Raw genomic sequence first — 27,108 nt, forward strand, 5'->3', positions numbered from 1 at the left:
TATGAAGCAAAGATTGAGATTTTTTCCCCATATAGATACTTCACTATTCCAGCACCATTAAAGGCTATTCTTTCTGCATTGACTTACCTGGCTGTTTGATCATGTATATGGGTCTGTTTCTAGACTGTCTTATTGATTTACATGTCTGCCCTGATCTGTACTATATTGCACTGGTAATTGTTGCTTTATGCTAAGTTGTGAAATCAAGTTGTCCATCATGTTTTTTTAAGGACTAATTTGCTATATTTGAATCCAAGAAAAACTATTCTGCCCTACACAGATTCTTCTTATCTTTTGAAATGTCTTCTTTTACCAGCATTATCGTGGAGCTCTTCTTCCTTTGAAGTATTCCTTCAGATTTGCTTTCCTTTAAAGAAAACCTTTCTACTGTCCCAGGACATTTTCACATTTATTTTAGAATTAGCTAGTCAGTTTTTGCCAAAAAATGCCTGTTGATACTTGATTGTGATTGCATTGAATCAGTAGATCATTTTGAAGATAACTGATACTTTAATGATCTTCAATTTTCCAATTCATGAATGTTGGACATCTCTTTATTTATTTCTTTTTAATTTTTCAGAAATGTTTTTCAGTGTTCAGGTATTGTACATATTTTGTTAAATTTATGCTAAAATATTTCAAGTTATTTCATGTTATAGTGATACTTATTTTTAACATTAAATTTCCAAGTGTCTATGGCTAGTATATAGAAATAAAATTAATTTTGATAGTGAATTTGTCTCCTGGGACTTTGTTGTTGCTTAGTCTCCAAGTCATGTCTGAGTCTTTGTGACCCCAGGAACTGCAACATGCCAGACTTCCTGTCCCTCACCATCTCCTGGAGTTTGCCTAATTTCATGTCCATTGAATCGGTGATGCCATCCTACCATCTCATCCTCTGTTGCTGTTTTCTCCTTCTGCCTTCAACTTTTCCCAGCATCAGGGTCTTTCCAATGAACTGACCGTTCACATCAGATGACCAAAGTACTGGAGCTTCAGTATCAGTCCTTCTAATGAGTATTCATTGTTGATTTCATATAAGACCAAGTGGTTTGATCTCCTTGCTGTCCAGGGGACTTTCAAGAGTCTTCTCCAGCACCACGGTTCAGTTGTTTGGCATCAACCTTCTTTCTGGTCCAGCTCTCATATCAGTACATGACTACTAGAAAGACCATAGCCTTGACTGTATGGACCTTTTTGCTTCTAACACACTGTCTAGTTTTGTCATAGCTTTCTTGCCAAAAAGTAATTATCTTCTAATTTCATGGCTGCAGTCACCATACACAGTGATTTTAGAGCCCAAAAGAGGAAATCTGTCACTTCTTCTACCTTTCTCCCTTCTATTTGCCATGAAGTGATGAGACTGGAGGCCATGAACTTAGTTTTTTTAATACTGAGTTTTAAGCTGGCTTTTTCACTCTCCTCCTTCACCCTCATCAAGAGTTTCTTTAGTTCCTCTTTGCTTTCTGTGATTAGAGTGGTATCATCCACATAGTATATTTTTGTTGATTCTTAAGGACTGTGGAAAATTCTTCAAGAGAGGGAATACCAGACCACCTGACCTGCCTCCTGAGAAATCTGTATGCACATCAAGAAGCAACAGTTAGAACTGGACATGGAACAACAGACTGGTTCTAAATAGGGAAAGGAGTACGTCGAGGCTGTATATTGTCACCCTGCTTATTTAACTTATATGCAGAGTACATTATGAGAAATGCTGGGCTGGAAGAAGCACAAGCTGGAATCAAGATTGCTGGGAGAAATATCAATAACCTCAGATATGCAGATGACACCACCCTTATGGCAGAAAGTGAAGAAGAAAAGTGAAAATGTTGGCTTAAAACTCAACATTCAAAAAACTAAGATCATGACATCTAGTCCCATCACTTCATGGCAAATAGATGGAGAAACAATGGAAACAGTGAGAGACTTTGTTTTGGGGGGCTCCCAAATCACTGCAGATTTTGACTGCAGTCATGAAATTAAAAGATGCTTGCTCCTTTGAAGAAAAGTTATGACCAAACTAGACAGCATATTACAAAGCAAAGTCTTTACTTTGCCAACAAAAGTTTGTCTAGTCAAAGCTATGGTTTTTCTAGTAGTCATATATGGATGTGAGAGTTGGACTATAAAGAAAGCTGAGCACTGGAGAATTGATGCTTCTGTACTATGGTGTTGGAGAAGACTCTTGAGAGTCCCTTGGACTGCCAGGAGATCCAACCAGTCCATTCTAAAGGAAATCAGTCCTGAATATTCATTGGAAGGACTGATGTTAAGGTTGAAACTCCAATACTTTGGCCATCTGATGCGAAGAACTGACTCATTTGAAAAGACCCTGATGCTGGGAAAAATTGAAGGTGGGAGGAGAAGGGGATGACAGAGGATGAAATCGTTGAATGGCATCACAGACTCAATGGACATGAGTTTGTGTAAGCTCCATGAGATGGTGATGGACAGGGAAGCCTGGTGTGCTACAGTCCATGGGGTCACCAAGAGTCAGACACAACTCAGTGACTGAACTGAACTGAAGGATTTTCTATATCTGTGATTATATCACCTGTGGATAAAATCCTGTAGTCTGAGTCACTTACCTTTGTACTTTTAACATGCAATAAAAACAAAAAAAATCTGTTCTTTCTCTTAGCTCATCTTTCAGTTTCTGGATTTCACTTTATTGCTATAAACTGCATTGCTTTATCAATTCCAAGGTATTTTAATACTTAAATAGGCCCCTGAGAGTTAATGTGTCAAAATTTTCTTAGGTGTGTCAATTAGGTAGGACATTGAAGTATAATTTTTTTGTTTTCGTCACTGTACCTTCTACCTGATCACTATCTCCATACATTAATTATCCTTTTTAAAAATTGAATTATAGCTGGTGTACAATATTATGTAATTGTTAGGTATGCAACACAGCGATTCACAATTTTTAAAGGTTCTGTTTCATTTAACGTTATAAAACATTGGCTATATTCCTTCCCATTCATGTATTTTAAAATGTTTCCCAACAAGTTACTATTCTATAGTAAAATTAATGCTTACTTAGAATATTTCATGTAAACAGCCCATAGAAAATGTAAATCGTGATAACATGAATAGCTTAGGATAGTGGTTCTCAGATTTAAAGTGCATTCAAGTACCTGGAGGGCTTGTTAACACCCCATTCCCAGAAAGCAGTGAGAATTGGCAAGCTTCCAGGTAATGCTGCTGCTCTGGGAACCACACTTTAATAATCACTGCTTTAGAGAAATGATGACATCATTAATTTTAAATGATTAATGGAATATGCAGTTGCTTTGAGAAAAAGACAAAAAATTGTAATAAGTAAACTAGATATTAGATCTAAAATATTTAAAGGTTGATATTTATAAGATGACAGTTTCATATTTCTAATGAAATTTGGGTCTTCCCATTTTTCAACACTGTTATATGAGATATCTGAGAGGCCAAAGAAGTATGCATTTTATTACAAAGAGAAGAATATAGCAAAAAATCAGAGGTATGATGATCCTTTGATCTGTGAGCATAAAATAATGCCATTTCATTGGCCCTTAATCAAAGAGCATTCAAATGGGTATATTAAACTATACTCTGTGGCCAGTGTATGATATGCAAAATCTTTTCTGGGGCTCAGAATTGACATGACAAAAGCTCTATTCATTGATCTAAATGATGATGCCCAGCCTGGTATTACCATGCAAATATCATCATACTACACTTTCTTCTAAACTTAATCATTTTTTACCCTTGAGTTAGTGAATATAAGTGATACTGGAATTAAGACTACTCCCATCAACAGTATGACCATTTGTCTAGATCATGGTGAACTTAGAAATATTTTTCCCTGGAGATCACTAACTATAAGGAAGAAAAATTAACATAGTGAAATGTCAGACTGAAGTCTATTAGACATTATTCTTGGGAAGTTGTTATAAGTGTTAATAAAAATACTTGCTTGTGAATATTCATCAGATAACAGGTATTCTTTTATAGACAAATACATCAGAGTTATAAACTATTTCCTTTTCTCTTCTAGCTCTGTTGGCTTAGCAAAAGCAGCTCTCGAAGCAATTAATGGATTCAACCTCTTTGGCAACCAGGTAAAAAAACAGCAGTAGCAACAACGAACTTAATTGTTTTGATTTGCATGTTTAACTAACTTGGCCATTTATTAACCAATTCATTCATTATGATCAGAGAATGTCTGAAATTTATGTAGCAGCTCGTGGTTGAACAACCTTTCCTTTGAATATGATTTGCTTCTTAAATTTTAGTGTTCTAACAAAAAAAGATTGCTTAATTTAACAATAAAGCTGTTGATAAAGAATTTTCATTTTCCAAGTTCAGTAGCTTTTCTCTCTAGTCTTTTGTTCAACTTTCAACGGTTTTGTATATTCCTTGCATTATGTACTAAATATTTTACTTGTCAGTTCCCTTGTTGGTTTCAATTTAATGTATATAGATGTATGTTTCATGCAGAGGAGAAATTTGCTTCAGATGTGCAGCCAAGGAATTGGAAATTGGGATCCTAGTTTAACCCTCAACTGACTGTATTCATTTGTCTAAATCTCATTTTCTTTGAGATTAAAAGGGAAACCCTTGAGGATTGCCTTAAATTTTTAATTGATTTCTGCACCTAAACAAGTGACCATGGATTGAGTTGTCAATGGAAGGAATAATATGCAGTAATACTGGTTATTTCTCTGGATCAAGAAGTAGACTAATTTTCTTTAGCAATTTTTGTAAAGATACCCATACACGATAAATGCAAGGAGAAACACACCAAGACACATACTAATCAAACTAACAAAGATTAAACATGAAGAAAGAACATTAAAAGCAATAAGGGAAAAGCAACAAGTAACATACAGGGGAAATCCCATACTGTTGACAGCTGATCTTTCAGCAGAAACTCTGCAGGCCAGAAGAACTGGACAGCTGCATGTAAAAGAATGAAATTAGAACACTCCCTAAAACCATACACAAAGATAAACTCCTAATTGATTAAAGACCTAAATGTAAGACCAGAAACTATATAACTCTTAGAGGAAAACATAGGCAGAACACTCTATGATGTAAATCTCAGCAAGATCCTCTATGACCCACCACCTACAGTTATGGGAAAAAAAATAAACCATGGGACCTAATTAAACTTAAAAGCTTTTGCATAATAAAGGAAGCATATAAACAAAGTGAAAAGACAATGCTCAGGAAGGGAGAAAATAATTGCAAATTAAACAACTGACAAAGCATTTCCAAAATATAAAAGCAGCTCTTACAACTCAATACCAGAAAAACAAACCACCCAATCAAAAATTGGGCAGATGGCCTAAACAGACATTTCTCCAAAGAAGGCTAGGAGAAGACCAATAAACACATAAAAATATGCTCAACATCACTCATTATTAGAGAAATGAAAGTCAAAACTGCAGTGACGTATTACCTCACACCTCAGAATGGCCTTCATCAAAAAATCTATCAACAGTGGATGCTGGAGAGGGTGTGGAGCAAGGGAACCTTCTTGCACTGTTCATGGAAATATAAATTGATACAGTAACTGTGGAGAACAATATGGAGAGTCCTTAAAAAACTAGGGATAAAGCTACCATATGGCACAACAGTCCTGCTACTGGGCATATACCCTGAGAAAACCATATTGAAAATGACACATGTACCCCAGTGTTCACTGCAACAATATTTACAATAGCCAGGACATGGAAACAACCTAGATGTCAATTGACAGATGAACGGATAAAAACAGCTGTGGTACATATATCCAATGGAGTATTACTCAACCATATAAAGGAACACATTTGAGTCCATTCTAATGACGTGGATGAACCTAGAACCTATTATACAAAGTGAAGTAAATCAGAATCAGAAAAACTTAATACCATATATTAACATATATATGGAATCTAGAAAGATGGTACTGGTGAACCTATTTGCAGGGCAGCAATGGAGATGCAGACATGGAGAACAGACTTGCAGACACAGAGGTGAAGCAGAGGGTGAGACAAATGGAGAGAGGAGCATGGAAATATATAAACTATCATATGTAAAATAGATCAGTAACCTCAGATGTGCAGATGACACCAGCCTAATGGCAGAAAACAAAGAGGAACTAAAGAACCTCTTGATGAAGGTGAAGGTGAACCTCTTGATGACAGTGAAAAATCTGGCTTAAAACTCAGCATTCACAAAACTAAGATCATGGCATCTGGTCCCAGCACTTCATGTCAGATAGTTGGGGAGACAATGGAACAGTAACAAACTATTTTCTTGGGCTCCAAAATCACTGCAGATGGTGACTGCAGCCCTGAAATTAAAAGATGCTTGCTCCTTGGAAGAAAAGCTATGACCAACCTAGACAGCATATTAAAAAGCAGAGATATCACTTTGCTGACATAGATCTGTATAGTCAAAGCTATAGTTTTTCCAGTAGTCATGTATGGATGTGAGAGTTGGACCGTAAAAAAGGCTGAGCACTGAAGAATTGATGCTTTTGAACTGTGATGCTAGAGAAGACTCTTGAGAGTCCCTTGGACCACAGGGAGATCAAACCTGTCAATTCCAAAGGAAACTAACCCTGAATATTCATTGGAAGGACTGATGCTAAAGCTGAAGCTCTAATACTTTGGCCACCTGATGTGAAGAGCCAACTTATTGAGAAAGACTCTGATTCTGGGAAAGATTGAAGGCAGGAGGAGAAGGTGATGAAAGGATGAGAAGATTGGATGGCATCACTGATTCAATGGATGTGAGTTTGAGCAAACTCCCGGAGATAGTGAAGAACAGGGAAGCCTGACGTGCTTCAGTCCATGGAGTCACAAAGAATCAGACACTACTGGGCTGCTGAACAACAAATAGATAGCCAGTGGGAATTTCTTGTATGACTCAGGGAGCTCAAACTGGTGCTCTGTGACAACCTAGAGGTGTTTTATGTGGTGGCAGGTGGGAGGGAGTCTCAAGAGGGAGAGGACATATGCACGCCTGTGGCCGATGTTAGTGTATGGCAGAAATCAACACAATATTGTAAAGCAATTATCCTTCAATTAGAAATAAATTTTTTAAAAAATGGGAGGGCAGAGGAAGTGTCTGACTAATGTCATAATTAACCTTAAGCTATTCAATGTTAATCAAATCAATGAACATACATTTTAGGAACTTAGACATGTAAAATGTGACGTGGATTTTGTTATGGCAATTATAATACTATATACCTCAAGTATTGCATTTAAGAAAGTTTCAAGTTGGAGTTAGACAGAAGCAGTTACTTGTTCTGGGTGCATAAGATGTGACTCTAAATCACTCTCTTCCACATTCTTTTTTCTCTCAAGACCTCTGGCTAGAGAAATGGAGGCATCAGTTCAGTTCAGTCTCTGAGTCATGTCCGACTCTTTGTGACCCCATGAATCGCAGCATACCAGGCCTCCCTGTCCATCACCAACTCCCAGAGTTCACTCAGACTCACGTCCATCGAGTCCGTGATGCCATCCAGCCATCTCATCCTCTGTCATCCCCTTCTCCTCCTGCCCCCAATCCCTCCCAGCATCAGAGTCTTTTCCAATGAGTCAACTCTTCGCATGAGGTGGCCAAAGTACTGGAGTTTCAGCTTTAGCATCATTCCTTCCAAAGAAATCCCAGGGCTGATCTCCTTCAGAATGACTGGTTGGATCTCCTTGCAGTCCAAGGGACTCTCAAGAGTCTTCTCCAACACCACAGTTCAAACGCATCAATTCTTTGGCGCTCAGCCTTCTTCACAGTCCAACTCTCACATCCATACATGACTACTGGAAAAACCATAGCTTTGACTAGACGGACCTTTGTTGGCAAAGTAGTATCTCTGCTTTTGAATATGCTATCTAGGTTGGTCATAACTTTTCTTCCAAAGAGTAAGTGTCTTTTAATTTCATGGCTGCAGTCACCATCTGCAGTGATTTTGGAGCCCCCAAAAAAGAAAGTCTGCCACTGTTTCCACTGTTTCCCCATCTATTTCCCATGAAGTGATAGGACCAGATGCCATGATCTTCATTTTCTGAATGTTGAGTTGTAAGCCAACTTTTTCACTCTCCACTTTCACTTTCATCAAGAGGCTTTTTAGTTCCTCTTCACTTTCTGTCATAAGAGTGATGTCATCTGCATATCTGAGGTTATTGATATTTCTCCCCGCAATCTTGTTTCCAGCTTGTGTTTCTTCCAGTCCAGCGTTTCTCATGATGTGCTCTGCATATAAGTTATATAAGCAGGGTGACAGTATACAGCCTTGATGGCATCACTCATTTCAGTCGCTCAGTCGTGTCTGACTCTTTGTGACCCCATGGACTGCAGCACGCCAGGCTTCCCTGTCCATCACCAACTCCCAGAGCTTACTCAAACTCATGTCCATCGAGTCAGTGATGCCATCCAAACATCTCATCCTCTGTGGTCCCCTTCTCCTCCTGCCTTCAATCTTCCCCAGCATAACAGTCTTTTCTAATGAGTTGGCTCTTTGCATCAGGTGGCCAAAGTATTGGAGTTTCAGCTTCAGCATCAGTCCTCCCAATGAATATTCAGCCCTGATTTCCATTAGGATTGACTGGTTTGATATCCTTTCAGTTCAAGGGACGCTCAAGAGTCTTCAGCAACACAGTTCAAAAGCATTAATTCTTCGGCGCTCAGCCTTCTTTATGATCCAACTCTCAAATCCGTACATGGTGACTGGGAAAACCATGCTTTGACTATACAGACCTGTGTCGACAAAGTAATGGCTCTGCTTTTTAATACGCTGTCTAGGTTGGTCATAACTTTTCTTCCAAGGAGCAAGAATCTTTTCATTTCATGGCTGCAGTCACCATCCGCACTGATTTGGGAGCCCAAGAAAATAAAGTCTGTTACTGTTCCATTGTTTCCTCATCTATTTGCCATGAAGTGATGGGACTGGATGCCATGGTCTTAGTGTTTTGAACGTTGAGTTTTAAGCCAGCATTTTCACTCTCCTCTTTGAATTTCATCAAGAGGCTCTTTAGTTCCTCTTTGGTTTCTGCCATAAGAGCGGTGTCATCTTCATATCTGAGGGTATTGATATTTCTCATGGCAGTCTTCATACCAACTTCTGCTTCATCCAGCCCAGCATTACTCATGATGTATGTACTCTGCATATAAGTTAAATAAACAGGGTGACAATATACAGCCTTGATCAGTCTGTTGTTCCATCTGCGTTTCTAACTGTTCCTTTTTGACCTGCATGCAGATTTTTTAGGAGGCGGGTCAGGTGGTCTCATATCCATATCTCTTGTAGAATTTTCCACAGCGTGTTGTGATCCACACAGTCAAAGGATTTGGCATATTTAATGAAGCAGAAGTCAATGGTTTTCTGGAATTCTCTTCATTTTTCTATGATCCAGCAGATGTTAACAATTTGATCCCCAGTTCTTTTGCCTTTTCTAAATCCAGTTTGTATATCTGGTAGTTCTCAGTTCATGTATTGTTGAGGCCTAGCTTGGAGAATTTTGAGATTTTCAGCATTACTTTGCTAGCATGTGAGATGAGTGCAGTGGTGCAGTATTTTGAACTTTCTTTGGGATTGGAATGAAAACTGACCTTTTCCAGTCCTGTGGCCTTTGCTGAGTTTTCCAAATTTGCTGGCATATTGAGTGCAGGACTTTCATAGCATCTTCCTTTAGGATTTAAAATAGCTCAGCTGGAATCTCATCACCTGCATTAGCTTTGTTCATAGTGATGCTTCCTAAAACCCTGTTGACTTTGCACTCCAGGATGTCTGGCTCTAGGTGGGTGATCACACCGTCATGGTTATCCGGGTCATTAAGATCTTTTTGTATAGTTCTTCTGTGGGTTCTTGCCAGCTGTGCTTAACATCTTTTGCTTTTGTTAAGTCCATGCTGTTTCTGTCTTTTATTGTCCCCATATTTGCATGAAATGTTCCCTTGGTATCTCTAATTTTCTTGATGATATCTCTGCTCTTTCCCATTCTGTCATTTTCTGCTATTTCTTTGCATTGATCACTTTGGAAGGCTTTCATATCTCTCCTTGCTTTTCTTTGGAACTCTGCATTTAGATGGGTATATCTGTCCTTTTCTCATTTGCCTTTCACTTTTCTTCTTTTCTCAGCTATTTGTAAGGCCTCCTCAACAACCATTTTGCCTCTTTGCATTTCTTTTTCTTGGGAATGGTTTTGATCTCCACCTCCTTACAGTGTTAGGGATCTCCATCCATAGTTCTTCAGGCACTCTATTAGATCTAATCCCTTGAAACTGTTTGTCACTTCCATTGTGTAATCGTAAGGGATTTCATTTAGGTCATACCTGAATGGCCTAGTGGTTTTCCCCACTTTCTTCAGTTTAAGTCTGAATTTTGCAATAAGGAGTTCGTGATCTGAGCCACAGTCAGCACCCAGTCTTATTTTTGCTGACTGTGTAGAGCTTGTCCATCTTTGATTACAAGGAATATAGAAAGAAAAAAAGTGAAGTCGTTCAGTTGTGTCCGACTCTTTGTGACCCCGTGGACTGTAGCCCACCAGGGTCCTCTGTCCATGGGATTCTTCAGGTAAGAATACTGGAGTGGGTTGCCATTTCCTTCTCCAGGGGATCTTCGTAACCCAGGGATCGAACTTGGGTCTCCTGCATTGCAAGTAGATGCTTTATCCTCTGAGCCACCAGGGAAGCCCATTAAGTATATAGTCAATATGGTTTTGCTATTGACCATGTAGTGATGTCCAGGTGTAGAGTCACCTCTTGTGTTGTTGGAAGAGGGTGTTTGGTATGAGCAGTGCTTTCTCTTGGCCAAACTCTGTTAGCCTTTGCCCTGCTTCATTTTGTACTCCTGATATTTTTTGGTGTTAGTTCTAGAAGGTCTTGTAGGTCATCATAGAACCATTCAACTTCAGCTTCTTAGGCATTAGTGGCTGGGGCATAGACTTGGATTATGTGGTACTGAATGGTTTGCCTTGGAAACAGAGATCATTCTGTCATTTTTGAGATTGCACTCAAGTACTGCAATTAGGTCCCTTTTGTTAACTATTAGGGCTACTCCTTTTTTTCTTTTTTTTTTTTAAGGGATTCTTGCCCGTCGTAGTTAGATATAATGGTCATCTGAATTCAGTTTGCCCATTCCAGTCCATTTAGTTCACATTACATTCTTAGGATTTATTTATTTTATAAATGGAAACGTCTACATTTTTACCACACCATTTTCTTCTTAATTATTGATCTTCTGAAGGAGGTATCTACTTCATGAGTTCTTGCCCTTTGTGTGCTTTGGTGTTTGAGTGAAGACAAAAATTGATTTTTGTTTTTGGGAATTGTTGGGTGGAATATGCCTTTAACTTTTGTTATTATGTGTTTCTACACTTCCTTCCTTCTTTTTATAGAGACAGTAACATGGAAACTTACATTGCTCTATGTTAAATAGATAGCCAATGGGAATTTGCTGTATGACTCAGGGAACTCAAACAGCAGCTCTGTATCAGCATAGAGGTATGGGATGAGGAGGGAGATGGGATGGGGATGGAGAAGGGATGGAGGTTGAAGAGGGAGGGGACATATGTATACCTGTAGCTGATTCCTGTTGATGTTTGACAGAAAACAACAAAATTCTGTAAAGGAATTATCCTTCAATTAAAAAATAATTTACCAAAAAATTTTCAGATTTGCCTTAAAGAAAAAGGACTCATCATTTAAATCTTTACTCTGAAACTATTTTCAAAAGATTTTTGTTTGGGAGAGAATAAGAAAATTTGATCAATTTAATTTTTCTAGTAAGTTTATAACAAAGGCCTCTTGCTGAATGTGGAAGAGGAGGGTGAAAAAGTTGGCTTAAAACTCAGCATTCAAAAAACTAAGATCACGGCATCTAGTCCCATCACTTCATGGCAAATAGATGGGGAAACAGTGAAAACAGTGACAGAGTTTATTTTTGGGGGCTCCAAAATCACTGCAGATTGTGACTGCAGCCATGAAATTAAGGATGCTTGCTCCTTGGAAGGAAAGCTGTAACCAACCTAGACAGCATATTGAAAAGCAGAGACATCACTTTGCCAACAAAGGTCTGTCTAGTCAAAGCTATGGTTTTTCCAGTAGTCATGTATGGATGTGAGAGTTGGACCATAAAGATAACTGAGCACCAAAGAATTGATGCTTTTGATCTGTGCTGTTGGAGAAGACTCTTTGAGTCCCTTGAACTGCAAGGAGATCAAACCAGTCAACCCTAAAGGAAATCAGCCCTGAATATGCATTGGAAGGACTGATGTTGAAGCTGAAACTCTAATACTTTGGCTACCTGATGCAAAGAACTGACTCATTGGAAAAGACCCTGATGCTGGGAAAGATTGAAGGCAGGATGAGAAGGGGACGACATAGGATGAGATGGTTGGAGGGCATCACCGACTTGATGGACATGAGTTTGAGCAAGCTCTAGGAGTTGGTGATAAACAGGGAAGCCTGGCGTGCTGCAGGCCGTGGGGTTACAAAGAGTTGGACACGATGATCAACGGAACTGAATTGAGCATTTAGAAATGTATTTGTATTTGACCATATATGTAGTGATATATAAATGGATATAGTGATATATAGATATTTGACAGTACTTAAATAAATCATAATTTATACTTAGCAGATGTCACAGACATCAGCAACATTTTTGTGATTCTTGAGTCTGAGTCTCAGCTCTGTTCTTCTAAAACCCTAAGAATTAACACTCAGGTTCATCTCCCTCTGTAGCTTGAAAATTTCTTTAACAACATGTGAGTAGGATTTCCTCTGGTGAGAGGGGCTGCTGGAATCTATTGTTTGGTCAGTAAGTAAAAGTTGGCTGTTTACAGGCCCACTTCCACCACAGCCATAGTACAGAGGGGCAGTTTCCATCAGTAAAAGTCATTTCTACAGAATATGTCTCTAGGCTGTGCCAAAGAGCTATAGGACAGCCTATAATGCTGAACTAAATAAGAAAGTTTCCTGATCGTGGTGATGTGGTTTTATTTCTAGGAGAATAGAAAAGGTCATGTATGGTACATATACTGATCAGTTTCATCTTGTTTTATCTTTGAGGATAGTATGCGCATTAGATCTGGTTCAGAGAAATGGCTAATGAGGGGAAAAAAGGCCTGGGCAGTACTTTAAATCATTTCACTTTGAATTGAAAATAAAGGGACCATCTTATGGTCATGTTACCTGTCAGGTTTCTTGGCCTCCTTAATCAATAGGAATTGATCATAAACCAAACAAGAAATTCAGGCAAGGCTTTTTTGGGTTCCCTACTGCAGCAGGGAGGAGCAAGAACAAGTAACACGTTCCCTTGTTCACTCGCTGTGGGGGCTCAAACTGGTTTTTTATATGTGATTACGTTAGAGATGTGCCCAGGGATCAGGCCTGCAGGGTGACTTAGGTGGTTTACCCACCCCTTTGGTGGTAGTGTCTGCAGGGAGCATGCATTCAGTGCCCTAACCTTGCTCCAAGCTCTTCAGAAGTAGCAGTTAGGTTTCTTGGTTTCTTTGTATCTTTTGTCCAGAATTTACCCCAGTTGTTTGTGCACAGTTATTTTTAGTCTCTCACAGTTGTTTTGTATTTTGTTGCTTGAGGAGATTTTTGTCCAGGTGCCAGCACTGCAGCATAGGTCCCAGGCCCAGTCTGTTTTAGTTTAGAAGCCACCTTGGTCATAGGTACCATCTCAGAAGTGTTTGTTGTGGTCATGGAGACCTGAATAGATGGTTTAGTACACTGGAACCGCTGGAACTCAAGTCAAGTTGAATCATTGTGTAATGTGTATAGTAGAAAACAATTAGAGAAACTCAGTTTTGAAGTAAAGTTTGAACTGTCAGTCTTAAACTATGGTCTTTAAATAGAGTCAGGAGTTATAATTTCAGGAAGTGAAAGATGAAAATAAAATATCCCAAGTTAATCAGATACTCTGGAGTTTTTATATATATATACACATCCTTTCATATTCCTGTCTTTAACTGGAAAGATCAAGAGACTGACAAATTGAACTGAGGTCAGAATCTCAGAGGTGATGATTAAAAAGACTGCTCATATTATGTAGAGTGTTCAAAGCAATACCGACATACCTAGCTTCCTTTGAAATTTGCAGGCCTAAAATTAATATGTCTGATAATTTAAAGTAGGTGATAATTGATTCCATATGTAGGCCTCCTTGGTGAGTTTTTTTTAAAATTTGTTTCTGAATAGAAATAGATGCTCGTGGTTTTTTAGGTGAATTTTATTCTTCTGTAAATCCAGGCCAGATACCTAAAAGCTGTGGTGCAGTTTTTAAGATGACAGTCAAACAATATTGTTTAATAGCCTTTGATCTTAGTGTAAAAACATGGTAGCATTATGGATTATTTTTCCTTTTGCACACATTTCTTAGAGGCTGGCAGATGAAGAGATCTGAACAAGTACTTTGGTGAATCTAGATAAACGATTTATTCTTGACTAGAAAATAGAACCCTGGAGAAGGAAATGGCAACCCACTCCAGTATTGTTGCCTGGAGAATTCCATGGACAGAGGAGCCTGGCAGGCTACAATCCATGGGGTTGCAAGAGTCGGACACGACTTAACAACTAAAGAGAGAGAGAGAAAATAGAAATTGGCTCTTTATATGAATCAAATAATGACAAGAATTGCCAAATTTGCCATTTCACTTTGTTACTTATAAATTATCCTACTTAGATTGCATCATTTAAAAAATTCAATTCAAGGTAGACTGATTTGACATGGAATTAACTTTAATTATCAGCCTAAGGATAAATAAATCCCATTCTTTTGTATATTCATTTGACTCCCAACGTCTCATACACATTTATTTCTCTACACTTTTGTTCTAACTGCTCTACTTGCTCCCCCTTGCCCCCAAATTCAGATCCTAGTTCTGGTCCTCACCTTTTGCATGAAGTACCCCAAGCTTGCTATGTTGTTTTCTGCTGTAAACTTTAGCATTTGTTCACTCACCTGGTTCTTAGTCATGTATTGCCATGTGCAGTGTTGTTTTGTTTAATATTCATCTGATTTAGGGCTGTATACCACCTGAGTCAGCTCCTTGGTATCAGAGGTCACGTTCTGTCTTGTGCCCTCAAAGTAGAGGGCACATTACTCTGACAGTGGCAGCTACTGCATGAAGGTTTGGTGGACTCAATTTTGACAGTAGGAATGAAAAGTAAGGACTTGCAAATAATAGAAAGACAGTTTAGCACTGATCTGGTTGAGAGACAGCCTCATTCATTCCTTGTTCATTTATTGTCAGAGTTAAGAGAAATTTAAGAAGTAATATTAGGATTGAGAAATCATTTTGGTTTGTGAGCTAATACTGTGTACATTTTTCCTGTTAACCCATATTCATACACAGAGTGAGTGTGATATTTGGTTCTAGGGGCTAGTACTACTAGATTTTTATTTCAGTCAGTGATTTTTATCTTCAGGGCAAATGCATCTTTGAAATTGGTGAGAAAGGTAATGAAGCAACATAAAATTTGTGATAGTGTTCTTCCTTTTCTCATGTTTTTTTCTGAGTATTCTCTTATAATGGAAGCAGTCTCTGTGTTCCAATTTCGTTCTCTGTTTTCAAAATATCTAGGTTCTAAATAAAAGGACAATGCCATGTTTACTTAACAGCTGTACTATTGAAGATGGAAAGCACTAATGGCTAAAGAGTAAATTTTTTTTGGTTAAGAGACCAGTTACCATTTTTGTTACACTTGGTTTTTTTATTAAAGCTTTTGGTCCTTATGTTCATTTGGTTTTTTAATTCAAGTTTTTGGTTTTTACTTGAAAGATAATTTTTAGTGTGGGAAATTACCTAACGTGGAGCTTAAGATGAAGGCTTCTGTGTCAGAGACTTAATTTTGAACTCTTGTTTCTGTTATACTAAGATTTAGCATCATTTTCAGTAAAATGGGGACACAAATGTCCACATAAGGAGGTTAAACGAGATAATCCATGTGAAGCACAAAACACATTGCCTTACACATAGTGAATAACAGCAAGTATTCTGTACATTATTATCTGAGATTCTTCTGTCCTCATATTTTAATCAAGTAGTTTTTATATCAGAAATTCTAGATATCTAAATTCATTTAGTTTGATCATTCTTTATTAGGTCTGTACAATTCAGATTTTGTGAATCTAAATTAGTTCTTAATTCCTTGTTAGAAGTGTTAGCTAAACTATTTTTTATTTTTATTAAAATGAATATCCTTTATTAGTTATCTGGTGATAAATATATTTTGGTTTATAAGAAAACTGACAGGATGAGGAAAATATAAAAATAACATTTATTTTTTATAATTATAAAAGTAGTATATTATTGCAAGAAATCTAAGAAATACCTTGAAGGTATTTAAAAAATTAAAATCTTCTGTAATGCCACTCTCAAATGCAACCAATGTTAATATTTTTGTAAACTTTTCTTTGCTTGTCTTTGTATTTTTCATTTTATTATTTTTGTAAATTAAGGTAACATTGGTTTATAAATGTGAAATTTAGTTCGGTCAGATTGCCTAGTTTTTACAAGTTCTTTTATGTTAATATAGGAAAATTTTTTTCTCTCTCATTCCAGGGCTGTTCTTGGTCAGTTATATTTGTGGATCTTGATGCCCACAATCGTAACCGGCAAACTTTGTGCTCATTGTTACCCAGAGAATCAAGATCACATGTGAGATATTTTTATAATAAATTAATATGAATTATTGTTTATGATTGTTGTATAGTTTTTTCTTTTTTTTTCTTTTTTGTTCCCCATCCTGAACCCCCCTCCATCCTCCTTCCCCATACCATCCCTCTGTAGTTTTTTTCTTTATCCAAGAAAGTGCTCCAAAGTGTTAGAGGTTGGTAAAAGAGGTAAGAAGAGAGAGTGTTGCCACTTGCTCTTCTGGCCTATGGAGATCGTGTTCAGGAAGTGAGCAGAGCTGTGGAGAAAGCTGCTTTGTCCTTTCCGTTTTTGTAGAGCCATAGAGAACTATATATATATTTTTTTCTAGTAACATCATACCAAAATGAATTTTTTTTTGGTCATGGTTATGATATATTAGAAATGTAGAAATATATTTTTCATAAGTTAAATTTCTTTTGAATAGAATTGCTTTCCTTGTTTCTTCTCTCTCATTCTACTCACCTTTTTCTTTATCTGATAAACTCTTATATGCCTATATAGTACCTGATGGCCAAATTTTGTAGGAATTATTCATGGCTCTATTCTTGAAAACACCCAAAATGGAATAATTTAGTTATTTTAAGATAACTATTTTATAGAAGTAATACAAGATTATGATAGACAAATAGAGTTTACAAACAAGCAAATAATAAGAATATATCCACTCATTTTCCACTATTCAATTATAATCTTAGGGTGATACATTTGGGTTTGTATATATTTTTATATACACATATAATACTTTTATTTTACAAAACTGGAGGAATATTGCTCATAATGCTTGATAACCTGTTTCTTTGAATGGACAAGTTTCTGTATCAGTAAACATTTCTATAATATAAATTTTATTGGCTGCTACTTAGCCAGTTGTTGGACATTTAGATTGTTTTCTGGTTTTCACTATTATGAACAAATTGTTATGACAAACTAGTTGTAATGATTAATTATTGGTGAAAATTTTTACACAGTGATATAATATACTAAAATTTGAGTCCAGTGTTGAACTTTGAAAATACTCCTAATAACTGAATGAAGTTTTATCTCCTTTGTAAGGTGCACTAAACCATGCCATATAAACACCTGTCTGTCCCTTGAAGCACAGCAGTCTCACTGTCAGTTAGATAACCTTAGTGGCTTTTCATCTCTGTGATTCTTCTTAGGCTGTTTTGATCATATCACTATAGGCACTTATATTCCCTTCTTTTTCTTCTTGCCCCTAGAACACAGATGCTGCCCTGCTCCCCTGCATCGGTTATCCTGCATTTGCCTTAGATGATGAAGTTCTCTTTAACCAGACGCTTGATAAAGTGATTAGAAAATTAAAAGGAAAATATGGATTTAAGCGTTTCTTGAGAGATGGATATAGAACATCATTGGAAGATCCCAATAGACGCTACTACAAACCAGCTGAAATTAAGGTATTAAAAATATTCCATATCAGATAGCATAACAGAATGATCAAAAAACACTGTTTCAGGAGGTAGACTTCTTGGCTTTGAATTATGGCTCTGCCACTCACTAGCTGTCTGACCTTGAGCAAGTTAATTAACCTCTCTGTATACAATATTGTTCATTGGTTAAAATAATGTTAGTGCCTATATTAGTGAGGTTTTATAAGAATTAAATCAATTAATGTATATAAAAGTATTTAGAACTGTGCTTGGCATGTAGTAAACTCTTGATAACATTAGTGTGAAGGCCCATTTGCTCATATTGGGCCATGTTGATTCATTGAGTGAGTAATTTTTCTTTTGAGCTTTCAAATTTTGCCTGCCTACTATACCATTTGTCTAAAATAATAGAAAATATCTATTTGTGATCTAATTTTCAATCTGTTAAGCAAATGCTTTTTCTATTTTGCTTATGCACTTCCCTCTAAAATATACTCCTCTAAACGTTTAGTTTTAAGGATTTTATATTTCAAATACATATACAGTAGTCACTGCCTGCTACTTCAGTAAGAGACCCTTGGGGAGTCCGTTTCTTAAATACTTGTCAAAATGTCCTCTGATCCCTCGTCCATCATTTTCCGTTGAGAACATGGGAAAGTTCTCGAAGAATGAAGATATTTCAAGACGGGAGATTCTATTGCGTGAGTGTAGCCTCAAGCCTCAAATATCTCAGAGTAAATCACTTTCACTTTCCTTTTTTTCCTCCACCCCCATCAAAGTGAGGCTTCCCCAATGATAAAGAATCTGTCTGCAATGCAGGAGACACAGGAGATGCAGGTTTGATCCCTGGGTTGGGAAGATCCCCTGGAGAAGGAAATGGCAACCCACTCCAGCATTCTTGTTTGGGAAATCACAGGACAGGGGAACCTGTCGGGCTATAGTCCATGGGGTAGCAAAGAGTCAGACACGACTGACGTGACTGAGCATGCATACATACCCTACATCTGCAGTTATTCTAGCTGTTTTTAAGCTCCCCAGAAGATTATAAAATCTCCCAGAAAGGTAAGCATCCATTCACATTGCTGAAGACTATGCTTTAATGGAGTAGGTTGAAAATCATTAAAAAGAAAAAAATACTCCAAACCCCTCCCTACCTGCCCCCTGTTGCCTCTCTCTGTTGTCACTTCTAAAGAGCATGAAGTGTTCTAGTTGTGGACTAGTTGAGCTAGTCCTAGTTGGACTTCAGGTTTCATTACTTCTTTGCTTGTTCCAGGAATACAGAATTGCTGTTAGTTTCTTTAACAAACATTGTCCTTTAATGCATCTCTAGTGTGTACTGCTCTTTTTTCTTTGTGGAATTCCCCGAGCTCATCTCCCCAGAGAAACTCATCAAGCATTAACTGAAGCATTTCCTTTCTTATAAACCCTTTCCTGACCCCCTGGGCAGGCTCAGATGCTTCATGTTCTTGATTCTTGATATATACCATATATAGATGTTTTATAATGTGCTGCAGTTGTTTTAGTTACATGCCTATTTCTCCACTAGGGCAGATTTTCTATCTTTTTATCTCCATAGCCCTCTGTTTAGTGATGCCTGGCATTACTAAGTACTAAGTAAATATTATTGAATGAATGACTACTGTGTGATGGATTAATAAATGAATGAGCTTTTAAATAATAAGAATTCTGAGAAAATTTTTTTCAAAAGAAGTAAGTACTTATAAAATCAGTCCAGTTTTTTTATTACAAGAAACTTTCCTATAATGCAAGTGTTCTAATTAATATCATTGTTCTAATATAATTGTTCATAAAATTTTTAATGTTTTATTTTGTTTTAGCTATTTGATGGCATTGAATGTGAATTTCCCATATTTTTCCTTTACATGATGATTGATGGTGAGTTTTTCTCCTGAAATTTAAACTGTAGGATATAAGTAGTTTAAAGAAGAGCAGAAATAAAGGATGACTCCTTTCAGCTAGCAAAATAGACTGCACTTAGTGATGTTAACTACTTTACATATTTATATGCTATTCTTCTGCTTTCTGAGTTAATGTTAAATCATTTAGGGCTTCCCTAGTGGCTCAGATGGTGAAGACTCTGCCTGCAATGCAGGAAACCCGGGTTTGATCCCTGGGTTGGGAAGATCCCCTGGAGAACAAAATGGCAATCTACTCCAATATTCTTGCCTGGAAAATCCCACGAACAGAGGAGCCTGGAGAGCTGTACAGTCCATGGGGTCTCAAAGAGTCAGGCACAACTGAGTGACTGACACTTTCACTTTCACTTACCCTTCTGCTTTCTGAGTTAATGTTCAATCATTTAAGGAATTTAAAAAATACTTGAAGTATTTTAAAAGTGATATAAATATATTTTCATCTTTACAAATAATTTTTATGCATAGGAATTATGAACAATGCAATTTATGACATTGTGAATGTCTGTCTATAATACTTACACTGAAGAACAGAGAAATTGCAATTAAAATTCAATTTTTAGTTCTAAATGCTAACATGATCTTCTAAAATCAGTGTCCCAGAAAACTATCATATATATTTATTTGCTTTACCTTTTTCCATTTTATTATTTACATATAAAATTACCAAAATAATTACAATTAAGGTAATTTTTCTAAGGCAGAATTTCTGTGGTGCTTATTGAGTTCAAATGCTATTGGATTTTATATTTTACATTTTAGGTGTTTTTAGAGGCAATCCCAAGCAAGTAAAAGAGTATCAGGATCTTCTGACTCCAGTACTTCATCACACCACAGAAGGTATAGTTAGGATGATTTCTCAAGAAATTCTTTCTAGCAATGTTTCCTTAATGTTCCTTTGAAGTGTATAAATGATTGCCTTTTAAACAGAACTATTTGTATTCAATTGAAAAAATGAATGGGACTGCAAATGGATTAGAATGAATCATCTCTTAACTTGTTATAATAAACTTGTTTTTTATAAAAGGAGCTCATTAGACAAAAGATGGAGATGGAGATGAATTTTAAGAGGTCATGGCTATAGTTACTACCCAATGGTTTGCCAGGTGTGCAGGGGTTCTTCATCTGTTACCTACTGTGAAACTCCTTCACTGTATGTAATATGATGATAATAAAAAATGACTAATTTTTATCCATGTCACCAGAAATGCTTTGTTCATGAATGCCACCCCCTTTAGAGGGCCACTTCGGGAGGCTCTGCTCGAGCCTAACAGGTCCTACCACTGCCAAGAGTATTTTGGCCTCCTCTTTGGAGATGTTTTCAGGGCTTTTTACACATTATTTTGAAATAAATGCCTGCCATAGTTCTAAAATGTCATCCTTTGAGGATGGGTTTACTATTTTAGAAATGGTCAGAAGGTCTAGGCTTATGAGTAATATATTGATTTCAGTTAAGCACCAGCAGGGACCATAAAGGAACATAAGTGATTTTTCTGTGTGACTCAAAAACTAATTCTCAAAAAAATTCCAAAGGAGAGGTTCCAGATATCTTTGGTGTTTGGACGGATTGGTGAAATAACAACATCTGGAACTTAAAAATTATGGTGTGTTGATTAAAAAAAAAGGATGGCCTTGCAGATATGATGCACAAACTGGCAATCACAGCAGTAGGCCCCATTCCTGTCTTACATGAAGTTTATGATATTCTTTGGGGTTTTCCACAAATATCTTAGAGTCATTATATTATGTGCTCACCCTTTAAGATATTTATAATGTTAAAGTAGTAAAATGATTATGGAAAACATTGAATTTCAAATAAATATTAATGTTAAAAACAAGTTATTTTTGTCTTTATGTTCCAAATAACCACTAGTCCAGTGTGAGACATAATGTAATGAATGTTGTAATGAATATATTTAAAATCCCTGAATCAGGTCTTTTAGTATTCAGTGAAAAATCATTGATGCATTGAGGTAATAGTTTGTGTATCACACTTAGGCTTCATCCTATTGAAAGAGTGATGTTGAAACTATGCTCTGTGTTTCCTAGACCTTTTTACTGGTTTTAGACAGAGGTATCACTGTTGATTGTTGCATGAATAGAGAAGCAAATTTTACAGAAATATATGCAGTCTTATTAGAAAAATTAAGTTCACTGTGGGCTGATGATACAAGAAGTCTTCTGTAGCACTATTAGAAAGTTGGTTTTCCTCCTGTTGATATCATCCACAGAGATTCTAGTCTTAAATTTTAGTTTCTACCAAAAAATGTTTTTAAATGGATTGGTCATGGGAGGAAGATGGATTTTTTTTCTGTGCAGTGATACTGAATGGTAGATAATGGGCTTAATGTTTAAAATGGGGGTTTCTTTGCTCTCAGCAATTGCTCAGGGTTATAATTCTTCACTTAAGATTATATAGTATCTCATTTGTAAAGCTTCCACAGACTAATCCTATTACAAATAGCTTCTTCTGTAGCTCTAAATATTTGCATACTTTATATTTATTGATTCATTTAAAGGTGTTAAATGTTGTTAGAAGAGATTATGTACAACTTATGTTATAAGTTAGCTAACTTATATGCTGTTCAAATTAGTTTTAAAGTAAAGAAACTTTTCCCACATTATTGACTGGGGATTTCTGAAAAGAGTCAAGTTTTCTTATATTCTATTGGACAACCTTTCTGTCTTTGAAGGGAAAATTCGGGGAGGACACTGATTTGTTATACTTTAAATACTTATTTTTTAAACTCCATAGGTTATCCTGTCATACCAAAGTACTATTATGTGCCAGCTGATTTTGTAGAGCATGAAAAAAGAAACCCTGGTAGTCAGAAGCGATTCCCTAGCAACTGTGGCCGTGATGGAAAACTATTTCTTTGGGGACAAGCCCTTTATATCATTGCAAAACTCCTGGGTAAGTGAAGAAGACTGGAAATTTTATTTTTTTCCCTTATTATCAAGATTTTAGAAATAAGTATGTCTTTGTTGGCATTTCTTTTGGATTTGGGTGGTGTTTCATGCTATTAAGAGGCCTTGAGGGAGTTTTTTTTTTAATTGGTGGAAAATTGCTTTACAATGTTGTGTTGGTTTCTGCTGTACAACACAAATCAGTCATAATTATATATGGTGGCACTAGTGGAAAAGAACCTGCCTGCCAATGCAGGAGACATAACATGCAGATTGGATCCCTGGGTGGGAAAGATCCCCTGGAGGAGGGCGTGGCAACTCACACCAGTATTCTTGCCTGGAGAATTCCATGGACAGAGGAGCCTGGCGGTTTACAGTCCATGGGGTCACATAGAGTCAGACGCAAGTGAAGCAACTTAGCACACACACACCCCTCTCTCTTGAGCCTCCCTCCCCTCCCCCATCTCACCCCTTTAGGTCATCACAGAGGACCAAGCTGGGCTCCCTGTGTTGTATAGCAACTTCCCACTGTTTTACTCATGATAGTGTATCTATGTCAGTGCTACTTTCTCAGTTTGTCATACTCTCACCTTCCTCTGCTATGTCCACAAGTCCATTAGCTCCTACGTTCATCAGTACCATTTTTCTAGATTTCATATATACACATTAATATGCTTGTTTTTCTGACTTACTTCAGTCTGTATCAGAGGCTCTAGGTTCATCCATCTCACTACAGCTGACTCAAATTTGTTCTTTTAAATGGCTGAGTAATATTCCATTGTACCACCTCTTCTTTATCCATTCATCTGTCGATGGACATCTAGGTTGCTTCCATGTCCTAACTAGTATAAATATTGCTGCACTAAAGAGTGGGGCACATGGGTCTTTTAGAATTGTGGTTTTCTCAGGGTATATGCCCAGTACTGGGTTTGCTGGGTCATATGGTAGATTTACTCCTAGTTTTTTAAGGAATTTTCATACTGCTTTCCATAATGGCTGTGTCAGTTTACATTCCCACCAACGGTGCAGAAAGTTCCCTTTTCTTCACATCCTCTACAGCATTTATTCTCTGTGGGTTTTTTGTTTTTTGGTGTTTTTTTTTTGATGTTAGCCATTCTGACTGGTGTGAGGTGTTACCTCATTGTAATTTTGATTTGCATTTCTCTAATAATGGGTGATATTGAGCATCTTTTCATGTGTTTACTGGCCATCTGTATGTCTTCTTTGGAGACATGTCTGTTTATGTCTTCTGTCCATTTTTGATTGGATTATTTGTTTTTCTGATATTCAGCTGTATGAGCTAGCTGCTTATATATTTTTGAGATTAATCCTTTGCCACTTGCTTCATTTGCAATTATTTGCTCGAATTCTGTTGGTTGTCTTTTCATCTTGTGTATAGTTTCCTTTGCTGTGCAAAAGCTTTAAGTTTAATTAAGTCCCATTTGTTTATTTTTGTTTTTAATTCCATTAATCTAGGAGGTAGGTCAGAGAGAATCTTCTTGCCTATGTTTTCCTCTAAAAATAAAAGTAAAAGTCACTCAGTCATATCCAGCTCTTTGCAACCCCATGAACTGTACAGTCCATGGAATTCTCCAGGCCAGAATACCCAACCTAGTGATTGAACCCAGGTCTCCTGCATTGCAGGCAGGTTCTTTACCAGTTGAGCTACAAGGGAAGCCCAAGAATATTGGAGTGGGTAACCTATCCCTTCTCCAGCGGATCTTCCTGATCCATAAATTGAACCCAGGTCTCCTGCATTGCAGGTGGATTCTTTACCAAATGAGCTATCAGGGAAGACCTATATAGTTTCTGGCCTTGCATTTAAATCTTTAATCTATTTTGAGTTTATTTTTGTGTATGGTGTTAGGAAGTGTTCTAATTTTATTGTTTTACATGTAGCTGTCCAGTTCTTCCAGTACCACTTATTGAAGAGGATGTCTTTTCTCCATTGTAAATTTTACTCATTTGTCAAAAATAAAATAGTCATAGGTGCATCAGTTTATCTCCATGCTTTCTGTCTTGTTTCATCGGTCTGTATTTCTGCATTTGTGCCAGCACCATACTGTCTTGATGACTATAGCTTTGTAGTATAGCTTGAAGTCAGAAAGGTTGATTCTTCCAGCTCTCTTTTTCTCCTTCAGGATTGCTTTGGCTATTCAGTCTTTTATGTTTCCATACAAATTGTGAATTTTTTTGTTCTAGTTCCATGAAAAATACCATTGGTAGTTTGATAGGGATTACATTCAATTTGTAGATTGCTTTGAGCAGCATAGTCATTTTGACAATATTGATTCTTCCAGTTCAAGAATATAGTATATCTCTCCATCTATTTGTATTGTCCTTGATTTCTTTCATCATTGTCTTATAGTGTCCTATATGCAGCTTTTTTTCTCCCCTGGTAGGTTTATTGTAGGTATTTGATTCTTTTTGTTGCAGTGGTGAATGGGATTATTTCCTGAATTTCTCTTTCTGACTTTTCATTCTTAGTATATAGGAATGCAAGGGATTTCTGTGTATTAATTGTATATCCTGAAACTTTACTAAATTCATTGATTAGCTCTAGTATCTATACATGTATAAAAAATATGTTAAAAAATCTGTGTATAGATGTTTGTCATCTGCAAACAGTGAGAGTTTTACTTCTTCTTTTCCACTCTGGGCTCCTTTTATATCTTTTTCTTTGCTCAGTGCCTTGGCTAGGACTTCCAAAACTGTACTGAATAATAGTGGTGAGAGTGGGCACCTTTATCTTGTTCCTGATCTTAGAGATTAACCCTTTAACTTTTTCACCAGGGAGAATAATGTTTGCTGTGGCTTTGTTATATATAGCCTTTATTAAGTTGAGGTAGGTTCCTTCTATGCCAATTTTCTGGAGAGTTTTTATTGTATATGAGTCTTCAATTTTGTTGAAAGATTTCTCTGCATCTATTGAGATGATCATATGGTTTTTATCTTTTAATTTGTTAATGTGGTATATCACAGTGATTGATTTGCATATATTGAAGAATCCTTATATCCCTGGAGTCAACCCCACTTTATCATGGTGTATGATTCTTTTAATGTGTTGTTGGATTCTGTTTGCTAGAACTTTGTTGAGGATTTTTGTATGTATATTCATCAGTGATATTAGCATATAATTTTCTTTTTTTGTGAAATCTTTGTCTGGTTTTGGTATCAGGGTGACGGTGGCCTTATAGAATGAGTTTGGGAGTTTTCATCTTGGAGTTTCTTATCATGTAAAAGTATATTAATGTGTCTATCGTGCTGAATGATGATGGACAATTTCTGGGAAGACAATCAAATAGGTGTGTGGGTACCACTATGATCATTTAGGTGCTGCATTCAGCTTATTGTATAGGTTCCTAGCAGAAGGCTATGGAAACTTTTAGTCTCTTTTGTAAATGTAATACAATTCTGACTTAGTATAACAACCATGCTTGGTCATAGCTTTATCATAGCTATGGTCATCCACTTTGCAAAAGAAATCAGGTATATCAAAGTTCTCTTCTTTCCAATAAATACATGTTGGCAGTTTACTCAGTAAGGGGGAGCCATAATGGGGCCATTATTCATAATCTTTTGAAGAATTATTTTTCAGCTTATCCTAAAACTTCAGCCTAAGTGTCTTTGGACACACTGAAATGAAGGTTAATTTCATGAACACAAAAAAGCTTTATGCATCTTCCTGTGCCATTCCTTGATAAAATTTTTAACATTATTAGTGTTTCCATTAAAAAGGTTATCATATTAGTCAGAATTCTTTTATGGCAAACAGTCTATGAAGCAGGTTGATTGTAAATACTATACTTGCACTAAAAGAAATGCTTACCTTGTGAAATACTGTTATTGTCTTTGCGGTTCTTAGCATTACTGCCTAAAACCTGAATTTCTTGGTGCTGTAAGAGTAATCATCTTGGTTTCTTTTTTTACATTCCACTAGGGGAAAATATTTCAAAGTCCAGATTCCCGATTTAAGCTTTACACAAATGATATATTGAAGAAAGAAATGGCAACCCACTCCTGTATTCTTGCCTTGGAAATCCCACAGGCAGGGGAGCCTGGTCGACTACTGTACATGGGATTACAAAGAGTCGGACATGACTTAGTGACTGAGCATGCGTGCAAAAAATGGTATATAGCAGCAAACAGAAGCTAACCAAAGAAGAGAATATTAAGTTATTGCTGTTTTCAGTTTGCTCATTTCCTAACTGTATTTTCTGGGTCTCCATATTTACTT

At 36.8% G+C, this 27,108-nt stretch overlaps 1 protein-coding gene across 1 annotated transcript in view; it reads left to right on the forward strand.

Annotated features, from left to right (window-relative positions):
• Positions 1-27,108, forward strand: part of PHKB (phosphorylase kinase regulatory subunit beta) — a 195,251-nt gene that overhangs the window by 60,489 nt on the left and 107,654 nt on the right. Inside the window, exons 7-12 of the mRNA XM_068993014.1 lie at positions 4,037-4,100; positions 16,547-16,642; positions 17,860-18,057; positions 19,869-19,926; positions 20,727-20,804; positions 22,720-22,878. Of these exons, the coding sequence (XP_068849115.1) occupies positions 4,037-4,100; positions 16,547-16,642; positions 17,860-18,057; positions 19,869-19,926; positions 20,727-20,804; positions 22,720-22,878 (653 nt within the window). The remainder of the gene's footprint in view (positions 1-4,036; positions 4,101-16,546; positions 16,643-17,859; positions 18,058-19,868; positions 19,927-20,726; positions 20,805-22,719; positions 22,879-27,108) is intronic.

This window comes from Capricornis sumatraensis, chromosome 20, assembly GCF_032405125.1.
Source record: "Capricornis sumatraensis isolate serow.1 chromosome 20, serow.2, whole genome shotgun sequence".
Classification (NCBI taxonomy): Eukaryota; Metazoa; Chordata; class Mammalia; order Artiodactyla; family Bovidae; genus Capricornis; species Capricornis sumatraensis.